We start from the raw sequence: 12171 nt of genomic DNA, 5'->3' as shown, positions 1-12171 counted from the left end.
TCCCAATGTGACATTAATTGTGTGTGCGACCATTTGCTGACGGCTGAGATTCACTTGCAACTCATTAACTGCAGGAGTGAAATTCTACACTTCAACAAAACCCCAAGGATGGGCTAGGATACAAGCACCCTGCAACCAAAACCTACCATGGTCTTCTGAGGATAATAAAATTTTATAATAAAATGTTGGCCCATGGCATATGGGAGATAAACTGAACCTATAGCAGATTCTGGGGTTTATGATGTGGTACATTGGCCTGTTACAGACAGCCAAAATAAAGCTGCTTCGAGTCACTTTGGAGGTATGGTGTTTCAATGATGCATGCGTCCTAAGAGTCCGGAAGCTGCACCAAAGCTGCACTCCAGTCCTTAGGGCTGGAGCGTGGCTTTGGTACGACTTCTGGACTCTTAGGACGCATGCATCATTGAAACACCATACCTCCACTGTGACTCGAAGCAGCTTTATTTTGGCTGTCTGTAACAGGCCATTGTCTCATTGTGTTAGATAACTTGCTTGATGGGCTGAAAAAGGCAAGTGTGGGGAGTCTGTACTGCTTTATGACTTTTCAGTATACTGTTCTTGGTTTGACAGCTGCCTGAGATTTAACTTGGTGTTGACTGGCTCAGTGATCAGCTGGCATTGCCTCTTGCACAAGGAGGCTCACGCCTTTTCATTTTGTTCACTAGGTCAATTTGACATTACAAACTGGGAACAAAGACTAAGAGCCAGTTATATTCCATTTAAGACATTTCATGGTAATGAATGTCCTGGGGTTGTGTAATTCCTCAGTTGACAGACTGTTAAGTGCTGCCGACTCTTTCATAGTCAACTTCTCTCCCAGAAGTTGTAGTTCAGATGAGTTGGTTTAGAAGATTTAACCCTCTTGAGGCTGAGCAACCACTCCCTTTATACAACATCCCTTTCCAACAGGAAGTTACACACACTCCCATGCAAGCATTTCCCTATTTGTGTTGTCATTTCTCTTTTCATGGGCTATGCGAGGGCTGCTCTGCTTCACCAACTCAACCTAGTCTAGTGCATTCAGCCACTGCATGTTAGCACCTCAGCTGTTCTCACTCAGCAGCTTTACCTGCCTGCCGGCCTCTGCATGTCAACCCTGGGCTTGCTCCCTGTGCTTTCCATTGTAACCATTCCCATGACGTTTGCCTTCAGGCATTATTTGCTAGTGTCTGCATATCCAGCTCCTCTTAAAAGCATGGGGCTACAATGGCTGTCTGGAAATTGTATTTGGGGGACAATAAAAGTTTGGTCTGCTGTTGATTCCATTGTATTTGCAGTGAGCTTTTGATGTCATTGTATTTTTTAATTTTAGCTATTATAGAGGCCCTAGTAGAAAGGCAGCGTATTTTAAATGAAATTTTAAATGGTAGTACATATATTTATGAGAATTCTATTGGACACAGTTCATTCATTTAAATTTGTCTTTCCTTCTGCCAAAAAAAATATTCGAGGCAGCTTGAGGGGTTTTTTTTACAAAAAAATCCTGTTTAAATGTAGTGGAACAGTAAAACAAAACAAACAAGCTTCATTTATATACCGCTTCATACCACCTAAGCAGTGTCTAAGTGGTTTACAACTGTAAGCTAATTTACTGTTCAAGTACTGTTCAACATGAATCATACTGGCCTAACATCTCCTGCAAGAGCCAGTATGGTGTAGTGATTTTGAGCATTGGGGACTATGGCTCTGAAAACCAAGGTTTCATTACCTGCTCAGTAGTGGAAACCCACTGGGTGACTTTGCCCAAGTCACACAAACTCAGCCCCAGAACACCATGACAGGTTCACCTTAGGGTCCACTGAAGTCAAATGATTTAAAGTCACAGAACAAAAAAAGCATTTCCTGCACACTCAAATTCACCAGAATCTAGTTGATGAAGGCTGTTACTGTGTGCCTTCAAGTCATTTCTGACCTATCGTGGAGTTTTCTTGGCAAGATTTCTTAACTAGGTGGCTTGCCACTGCCATCCCCTGAGGCTGAGCATGTGTGATTTGCCCAAAGAAATCCAGTGGGTTTCATGGCTGAGCTGGGAACTGATCCCTGGCCTGCAGTTATAGTCCAACACACAAACCACTACTCAAAGGTCACACTTGAACCCCTGCACATCAAATACTATGCTATAAGTTCCTTTGCCTGTTCCCACTCACATTACAGCAACCTGTCCTGAACATCCTTTTCAGTTAGTATAGTAAATCCACTGTGGGGCCTAATACAGGTCAACAGAAATGCATGAAAACTTAAGTAATATTGTGCCTGGAGTAATAACACAGGTTTTTTTGTTTGTTTGGGGTGGTGGTGGTAAATCAGACTATGGCTATCATCTTCCTCCTGCAAGGTGTGGATTACTTTCACCCAAAACTAGGTGGTCTAGTTTAGTATTAATACAGCAGTTATCAGACTCTTGTCAGGTCCTACCCAGTGCCCAACAGCTTTAGGTAAATCAGTCCCCTCTTATGCCATTCTTACCTTTCACACCCGAGTTCAAAGAACCTTGAATTACAGATGTACAATTCAAGACCTTGGGTCTTCTGTAAACAGAACTGTGGCCTGTTACAGACTGCCAAAATAAAGCTGCTTTGGGTCTCTTTGGAGGTATGCTGTTTAAACGATGAATGCATCCTAAGAATCCGAAAGCTGCACCAAAGCTGCACTCCAGTGCTTAGGAATGGAGTGTGGCTTTGGCGCAACCTCCGGACTTGTAGACCCATGCATCATTTAAATAGCATGCCTCCAAAGAGACCCGAAGCAGCTTTATTTTGGCAGTCTGTAACAGGCCTGTGTGTTCAGAGCATCTATGAACAGAACATGGTATTTATACATGTGAATACAGCTCTCTAAAAACCCTCTGCTAGCATTTCAGGCCAGTGGAAAAAGAACACCTCTCAATGGCCTACAGCTATTTTTCTTTGTCACTGTCTAGGGCTTGTGGAATATGCAACCCCAGTAACATCAACAAATACTTTTTCACCTCACTAACCCCAATAACGTGAAGAACTAAATTTTCTTCACCCCACTGTATATGCCTTTTAATGTAGTCAGCAAAGTGCAATCATAGAACACAGGCAACACAAGATGAATCTTTTGCACCCATGTAAACACCTAAGTCCTTTGCTGTAAAAGGAACTAAGACTGAAGGTTTCATACATTGCAGAGGAGAGGGTGGTGGTGAGAATGTATGTCTGCAGACAGGAACAATGAGATATTTGGAGGTCTGCTTCTAGTAATGAATTTAGCAGGGGGAATGTCAGTGGATATGAAAATAAGCATTTTCTAGTTGTATAATATAGAATGACACCTACCTGCTATGACTGAAGAACACAAATATTCCTAAGTGATGGAAGGAAGGCAACAGGTTTGTCCTCTCTGCCTGAAGAACCATAAGAGCAGTAAAAGGATGCAACTGCTGGATTCTGGGACAGGTCAGTTTCTAGGTATGCATGTTTCCAAAGGCACCAGTTTCCTCAATTCTTTCCCTTAGGTCTACCTGCCTAAATCATTATTTCAATTGTTTCTGCAGGTGCATCTTAACATTTTGAGTTTTTAAAAAGATCCTTCCAAAGTTTGAAGTTTAACCAGCCCTGTTTTAACTGAACACTGGACACAGAATCCAAGCTTAATTGGGCAGAAGCTCTCTCTCTCTCTCACACACACACACACACGGTCTATGTTGGGGATTAAGGAAGCCTGGGATATTTCAAGGTAGAGTCCATACAACTTCAAGGGTGATGAAACTGTATGGATGAGTCAAAGCATGCATGCAAGACTATGGGTAACTCATAGGAACACACAGCGTAATTTTTGTAATACAATGTTGATACACAACACGGCAAACAGTTAATTAGCTATTTGGCTTGTTTCCCAGTATCTTCAACAAGGATGCAAATACCTGCCCAGGCAGGAATGGAATAAAAACAGGCCTTACACACTGGCCAGCTGGACTAGGCTCATACTCTAATCCAGGTAAGTTTCCTAGCTCATTCCCATTCATGACATGGCAAGAATCAGCAAGAAAGTCTCATTTTGTCACATGCAGCTCTTCCTTAAAGCAATCCAATTAATGCATTCTTCTGGCACCACAAAATTGCAGCACACTTGTAATTTAATCTAAGTGTGTAATTTGCCCTTCATTAAAAAAAAAAAAGCCCTGTTTTCTATGTTTGAAACTGTTTAATTTTGGAAGGCAACACTGCTTTCATCTTATTCTAGGGAGAATACAGGACAGGGAGGTATTAACATGGAATGACTTTCAGAAAGCAAGGTACTTTCTGTTTTGAAACTTCAAAGATGCTCTCTATTTTGAAACTTTAAACAGTTTACATACTCTCAACCTGCCATACAGATGCCTACTTTTGCAAAATTTTCATTGGACAACTGGATGCACACACTGGCTATTACAGGTCATTCTACTGACCAGTGCTCAAAGATTTTCAGTTAAGACTATGAATGATTTGATCTTAGATTGACACACCACACAGCAAATTAGCATCCTGTGATTAAACCAGTATTACTTATGTATTTTAAGTTACAGTTACTTCAAACTACAGCATATAAGCAATGCCTCATGTGTAGACTTCTTGCCTAATATGCTCATCTCTGCCATCAAGGATTCTCTTTCCATGCTCTCTGCCTTAGTATTTGTCATGATAAACTGAAGCAATCCTCCTCTCTTTAACTGGTTAAGAACTCAAATCAGTACATAGATCAGCACCATATCCAGGCTTCCAAATTTGTCCTCCAGCTAGTTATTGTGGTTTGTTGAATGGCAAGAAGCCAGATCCAGTTCAGAATGAAAGCCTTCTTTTGTATCTGTCATTTTCAGATGCCTAAGAAGCAGTTCGGGTTGTGGCTGGTTGTCTTCCAAGTTCCAGGGGCCCAAGTATCTGAAGACAGTCTCACACATGCACAAGGGCCAGGCTACGCTACGGATGTCAAAATCCAACTGCACAAGAACTACATGAAGCCTGCTGAAGAACCCTGCTCGACACATTAAACCAAGAGGCATTACCTATGCTGGATTTAAATGAGTGTTGTTGTTTTTATTTTTAGACAGCCTACATGACAAGTTTTTAAAAACCAATGCCTCCACTCCAATTATTTCAGGGTCAAAATAAATCAAATTAAGTAAGCTCAAGACGGCATCAGTCCAGTTTTCAGACAGTGCTGAGTCATGATGTTTTGTTGATGAACAAAGAGCAGCAGCCAATAATGATGATGGATGATCCAGAAGCGCTGATCTCTTGTTACTGTTAAGAAATTAATGAGAGTTAGCCCATGCTCATACCAGTTCTTTAGACTAACAGTGCTAGTTTTTAAATTGTTCTCCCATATTCAATCTGAGTTGCCATGTTGTCAGGCAGACAGAAAGCGCAAGGAAGTTGTTATTGCATCTTATTGCAAACCAGAAAGCACAAAGCAATGCTCCCGGCCTATCAGCAGATGCTCAACATTCAGGGCACTATCACTCTAAACAAACAAATCCCATCTGGCTGCAGAAGCTAAGCAGGTAAACTCTACCTAGAGATCCTTGATATTCCAAGTACTCATATTTGAGAGTACCAAGGATCTCCAAATAGAGTAGGAAAGAATCCTTCTTAAAACCCTGGAGCATAGGGAACTCTAGGCTAGATGGACCAAAGTCTGGTTCAGTTTTCTCTCTGACAGCTCATTCTTGGTTATAGCTTTCCCTGAGGCTGTAAAAGACATGATCTTGATAAGCCCCTTTCAGTCATGGAGACACAAATAAATACAGGCGTCAGTGCATTGTAAGCTATGTACATAAAATGTTAAATCTCTCATACGCATTATAGGCTTTTATGTACCATATGTGTGCACATACTCATTAAAGTTTGCATTTTCTTCCTATTCCCAGAATGGCTTCTCTCTTTTAAGCAAGTAAGTGGTCAATGGATGATGCTTTAAACTCTCCTACTGACCTGACAAGCAAGCTTAAAAGCAAAGATTTTTTAAGCACCTTCTTCCTCCATGATTTCCATTATCCAAAGGGCAGAATATGCATGTGCTGAAAGCCTGCTTGGGACAAGCCTATACATAATACTGTTGACTAATTAACAAAGAGACCACTAATGACCCATTGCCTATAAAACCATCCTCTTTAACAGAAAAAAAAATCTAACAGTATTTCTAATAAAAATTATCAATGGAATCTGAAAAGTTAACAGGTCTTTTAAGTGGTGGCAACACCAAAACTTCCAAAATAGACTATTACAGATAACTAGTCTGTAAAGAACAGGAAACAAGCAGCAAGAATCACAGGAATAACCTGGAGGGAAGTAAAGGTGGGCAGGTTTCCCCTCAAGTATATATATTTGAAGCTGTCCAATATAATTTGCTCATAATTAAACTGGAGGGAAGACCAAATGGTGACTGAAACCAAGGAGGTAAGTGGTACTAAAGCATTTGGGACACAGAGAGCCCAAATTATCCACAAACAACTCTAAAAAGAATTTCTCCATTTAGTCAAATGGGCAACAGTATAATGAAGCTCAAAACATTTTTATATATGGTTTTATAATTGACTGAGTAATTCATATATTGTAGGAACCTGTGTGTTTATAAAAATGTAGTTATTGTAATGTTGATTTTATCTGTTGTGCTCCCGCCTCGATCCATGGGGAGAGGTGGGAAATATAAATAAAGATTTTATTATTTATTATTACTAAGAAAAGTCATATAGCACTGAACTAGCTGACTGTCCAGGGAAAAAACTTGTTCTTTCAGTTGCAGTTGATAGATCGATGTGTTAACTCTCTGTGATGGGTGCAAAGCATACTGAATGTTGGGGATAAAAAGAAGGATTAACAGTTCTTCTACTATTGCCATACTCTTATAGAAACTTTATGTCATCGCCCTACCCAGGGATTTACATTCTGTTCACACCCACTCAGAAAGGTTATTTCAGCACTCTCTAGCTGGAGGAAAATTGCACTAAAGTGATCAAAAGGGTCAGAGCATCTCCACTACACTGAAAACATTGGCCTGTTACAGACTGCCAAAATAAAGCTGCTTCGTGTCTCTTTGGAGGTATGCTATTTAAATGATGCATGAGTCCTAAGAGTCCAGAGGTCGCACCAAAGCCACACTACATTCCTAAGCACTGGAGTGCAACTTTGGTGCAGCTTCCGGATTCTTAGGATGCATGCATCATTTAAACAGCATACCTCCAAAGAGACCCCAAGCAGCTTTATTTTGGCAGTCTGTAACAGGCCATAGAAAAGATTAGATTTTAACATTTTCCAAAAGATTATGAAAAAAGAGAATACCAATTTTAAATTCAGATAGGAATGGTTTAGGGAAAAATGATAATTTCTCACACAACTTCTACTTACACATTTTTCCATGTCTAATCCATCCTTAAAGAAAATCATATATGGGGTTATACCATCCTCACGGAAATCCAGCAATGCCACCATGCCATCTGGGTTCATGTTCTCACCTACAAAAAACTGGAAGGAAAAAAAAAGGGTTTGATCCAAGTTATTTACAAGAAATTAGTTTACAACACATAACTAATCTTGCACTAGATGCACTGGGTACTAGCATTGCAAATGGTAATCTTTGCTTTTGAAGACTCAATAGTTTTTTTCTCTTTGATATTTAATATGTGTTTGTTGTTTTCCTCTTTTTTCTTTCTGTAATAATGTATTATCATTCAAATGAATTATCAATACAATGCATATTATTTTCAAGCCTCAATGGCATGAGACAAAAGAAGTCCAAATGATGAATTTCACCAATACAATTCTGTAAGGGGTCTTCTAGATATGCCCACTGTAGGAGCAGTAAGGGTGCTGTGCTAGTGAGACAGTACAATCTTAGTGGTGACACAGTCTCTGCAATTCCCCTTTGAGACCCTCTTCTACAGTAACATTTTAAAGCAAGCCTTAGCTTAAGTTAGCAAAAACCTTTCCAGGGTAATTCTGGACATCTGTGATGATGAAACAATCTTTAAACTGTATCTCTAATTTCTTATGCTTCAGGAAGCACAGGCCAAGAAAGAAGCTTAAAAATACCTGATATCTTACACAGCAATGCACTTTTCCTTACCCAGGTTTTTGGAATTTCCCAGAGTATCAAGCTTTATAGCAACAGTAAAAGACTGCCTTGCTGTACACAACCATCAGCACTTGCCACACCGATTTTGTACTTTGTTATGGGAGGGAAATCTGGAACTTGCCTGGTAATTTTTGAAGTTTGCAAGGATATGTTTGACTTGTTCAGCTGCCCCTGTCATGAATGGCTTTACTCTCTCTGGTTTTGTCTCCTCGAGTCTGGCTTTGATTCTAGGAAAAGAAAGTAGTTCTTAAAAAGCTGACAGCATATTCTAAACAACAGCCTTAATTTCAATTCACCCTCCAATCCCACTATGGACAATTATATATTCTCTTTCAGCCTCAGAAGATGGCAATGGCAAATTCCCCTCTGAAGGAACTTGCCAAGAACACCCCATGAAAGGGTTGCCATAAGTTGGAAACCCTACACAACAACAAAAACCCTACACAGTCCATGATGTTTTGAATTGAGGGAGGCCAGGATCTCTTACGCTTTCATGTAGTCTTTGATGTACTTCTTGTAAGACTCTTTAGTGAAACTTGTTTCCTGAAGATGATGGTTCATTACAATGTCAACGCCAGTGATAACTGTGGCTTCTGCCCCTTCACCTTCTGGACCTTCAGCAGATGCATTTCCACCAATTAAAGCATCATCTATTTCACCTTCCTTCCTGCTCACCATCTGGTCGATTGAAACAAAAGATTCTGATAAGACACAATTTTGTAGTTACAACATACAATTCAACGGCTGCCTACAAATTTAGCCAAAGCTGCAATTTCAGGCTTCTTGATGTTCAGCACTGCAGGATTTTAATGTCCTAAGACTAAGCTTGAGTTCAGAGTAAAAATACTGACAGTTTGCAAAGTAGGAACTGGGGCACTGCTGACAGAAACGCGAGGCAGCTCAGAACGTCATTTAATTAACTGAAAAACCAGAGCCTAAATACTGTTGTTAACCCTGAGTAACACACTAAATCAATGAGATTTACCTACTCTCTATTCAAAAACGTTTGAACTGAACCGGTCTACTCTAGTTGAGACTAACCAAAAAGATCTGAGCCAACGTTTCTAGATATGCGACATAAACCCTGAATTTAATAGTTCAAGCATTTTATCTCTCCTTTTCACATACATAAAAAATACCCTTTGGAGTAGCAGGCTAGACAGTAAAAATTAAGAAGACCTTTGTTTTTAAATGTGTCTCAAGGTATATGGAAAGAAAACTATCACCATGAATGCTGGTTAGATGTTGTGTCTCAGCCTCCACAAATGTGTGATTTCTCTCTGATGACACATCCTTGCATAAGGATGCAGTCACCTTCCCACTGTGCAGATTAAGCCTTATCACTAGGCCTTTCTAAAGCAGAAGCCCACATTCAATTTCAGCTCTTAAGATCATTAGATTATAGTGGGCCCTTGGTATTTGCTGGGGTTTTGTTCCAGGACCCCTTGTGGATACCAAAATCCCTGAATGCTCAATCCCCACTGAATACAATGGCAAAGGAAACTGGTGTCCCTTACGTAAAATGGCAAAATTAAGGCCTGCTTTTTGGGACTAATATACTCTTTTTAATATTTTCAAACTGTAGATGCTTGAATCCATGGAGTAGCCATTTTTCACCAGCAGTGTTTTTGTTCTCTTCCAGCAATATCTAAGAAGCGGTTAGTTTCCACAGCTCCCCAAAAACATGCCGCTCCACTGCCAACCCTCCAAACATTATTCAGCCTCCCTTGCCAGGTCTTTGAATGAATAAAACAAGAGGTTGTGGGGCTGAATCACAGCACACCTTACTTTCTGCCTGGTTTTAACAGATGCTGTTATTGATTCGTTTATTTGTCTAGTGCCATTCTTTTGTAGCCCTGGTGGCCCAATGGTTAAATGCCAGTACTGCAACCACTCATTCACAACCACAAGGTCCCCAAACTATGCCCTTTAAGAGATTGTGGACTTCGGCTCCCTGATCCTCAGCCTTCCCAATAGCCTGGGATTCTGGGAGCTGAAGTACAACCCCCTTCGAGAGTTGAGTTTGGGGACCAATGCACTACACCATAGTGGCAATACTGGGAGACAAAGCATTTTAAAGCCCAAGTTACGGTGGCTCACAAACTCTGGCCTCCCACGTGTTTTGGACTTCAGCTCCCACAATCCAAGACTATTGGCCAAGATGGCAGAGGCTTCTGGGAGCCGTAGTCCAAAAACAAAACAAAACAAAACCTAGCCATGGAAAGCCAGAGATCGTGTAGCACCTTTGAGGCTAACAAAGAAGTTGGCAGCATTAGTTAGTCTCAAAGATCTCGCTACAATTCAGTGGTCCCCCAACAGTGCCCTTTAAGAGATTTTGGACTACAACTCCCAGAAGCCTCAGCCAACTTGGCCAATAGTCTTGGATTCTGGGAGCTGAAGTCCCAAACCCCTGGGAAGCCAGAGTTTGTGAACCACCATAACCTGGTCCTTAAAATGGTTTGTCTCCCAGCATTGCCATCATGGTGCAGTGGTCCCCAAACTCTGCTCTCTAAGGCGGTTTGGACTTCAGCTCCCAGAATCCCAGGCTATTGGCCAACATGGCTGTGGCTGCTAGGAGCTGAAGTCTAAAAAATAAATATCTTAAAGGGCACAGAGTTTGGGAGCCACTGAATTATAAAGCATTGCTCCAAAACTGCGAAAGTTGCATAGAAGTTTTAGAAGAGCCTGTGGTTTGTATGGAGGGGATTCCAGTATGAAAAGGAATGGGTAAGGAGCTCGGTCTCCCCCAAGGGCCTTGGTTACCCATCCCGAGGGCCTCCCCTCTCTCCCAGAGGCTTACCTTCCCCTCCACTTCCAGGCAGAGTCCATTGGCCACTTCTTTGATCTTGTAGATATCGGAGAACATCTCATCCTCTGCAGAAAGGAAGGGAGGAAGGAATCATTGAATTGGAAGAGACCACAAGGGCCATGCAGGAACTCCCAACCAAAGCATCCTCAACAGACTGCCATGCAGCCTCTGCTTAAAGACCTCTCTAAGGAAGGGGAGAAGAAACTGGCCCCGAGGCACCACGAAGCCTGGCTCTTCCCTCTCCTCCCTGGAGCCACTCTTCCTGGGTCTGGAGCGCACAGGAAGTTAGGCCGCAGAACAGCCGGAAGTTCCACTGATAGGGGGCTCCGCTCTGGCCGCCCTTCTCTCTCCCCCCCCCCACGCGCGCACCGGCCCCACTGCGCACGCGCGGCCCGCTCTTTGCCGGCTCGAGTGACCGGGGAGGGGTGCGCATGCGCAACGGCATGGAATGTCGCCTCCGAGTCTATTCCCCCTCCCCCCCCCGCAAAGACCGCGCAAGCCCAGTGTAAAGAAAGAGCTGGCGCTCTTGAACTGGCTTGGAACGCGGGGCTGCGCACGCGTATTACGTGCCCCTCGGGTGTATGTGGGGGGGGCAGTCTTCAAGCGAGGGCCTCCCAACTCTCCCCCCTATTTGTACAAAATGTAAGAACCCTCCTCCCTCCTCCTCCTTTGCTCACGGCTGATGCAGTCGCGGTAGATGATCATGGCGGCGTCGGCGTCGGGCGAAGGCGGGCGGGAGAGGAGCGTCGGCTCGGCAGCGGCCCCAGCGCGGACAGGGAGCGAGGCGGAAAAGGCCGAGGCGGTGCCTCCACTGAGCTCATATAGCCAGCAGGGCACGTCCCGGCCGCCCCGACGCCACCAATCCCTGCGCTCCTCATGACGCACGAGACTGTGACGCAAGCACGCACGCACTCACACCGCCTTCCTCTTCCCTGCGCTCCCTCCCCCCTCCGCTCCCATAGAGCTAGGAAACTAAAGAGTCACCGCGGCCTTTGTGCGGAGACGGAGCTTCTAGGTTCCCTTTGGCTCCGAAGGAAGGAAGGAAGGAAGGAAGGAAGGAAGATGTAGTTTAGGGAGAGGCATTTTAGACTTTCCTGGGATATGTAGTTTAGGGAGAGGCGTTGAGAATGATAGGCAGCTAGTCTTAGGTCTCACTGCAGACTCCAGAATCCCACAGGAGGCACCCAGAGCAGGAAAAGTGGAGGTGCGGTGTAATATTGCCTTCGCAAGACCCTATCAGATCCATTGGGGCACTATAGGTCGATAGG

General features: G+C 43.0%; 1 protein-coding gene and 1 non-coding gene across 2 annotated transcripts; both read right to left on the bottom strand.

Annotated features, from left to right (window-relative positions):
• Positions 1 to 5032: 5032 nt before the first annotated feature.
• LOC149319042 (translationally-controlled tumor protein homolog) lies at positions 5033 to 11698 on the bottom strand. The gene is made up of 6 exons (XM_089510987.1): positions 11581 to 11698; positions 10895 to 10968; positions 8582 to 8772; positions 8216 to 8321; positions 7368 to 7484; positions 5033 to 5264 (listed from the first exon to the last, which is right to left on the bottom strand). The coding sequence occupies exons 1-6, from the start codon at positions 11606 to 11608 to the stop codon at positions 5262 to 5264; spliced, it is 519 nt and encodes a 172-aa protein (XP_089367113.1). The 5' UTR covers positions 11609 to 11698; the 3' UTR covers positions 5033 to 5261.
• LOC149319043 (small nucleolar RNA SNORA31) lies at positions 5334 to 5463 on the bottom strand. The gene has a single exon (XR_016280318.1). It is a non-coding gene; the product is annotated as a small nucleolar RNA SNORA31 (small nucleolar RNA).
• Positions 11699 to 12171: the final 473 nt, after the last annotated feature.

Source organism: Sceloporus occidentalis, unplaced genomic scaffold (genome assembly GCF_023333645.1).
Source record: "Sceloporus occidentalis isolate IW3139 unplaced genomic scaffold, rSceOcc1.0.p SCAF_2, whole genome shotgun sequence".
Classification (NCBI taxonomy): Eukaryota; Metazoa; Chordata; class Lepidosauria; order Squamata; family Phrynosomatidae; genus Sceloporus; species Sceloporus occidentalis.
Note: the sequence above shows the minus strand (reverse complement) of the source record. Positions and strands in the feature narration are given on the sequence as shown.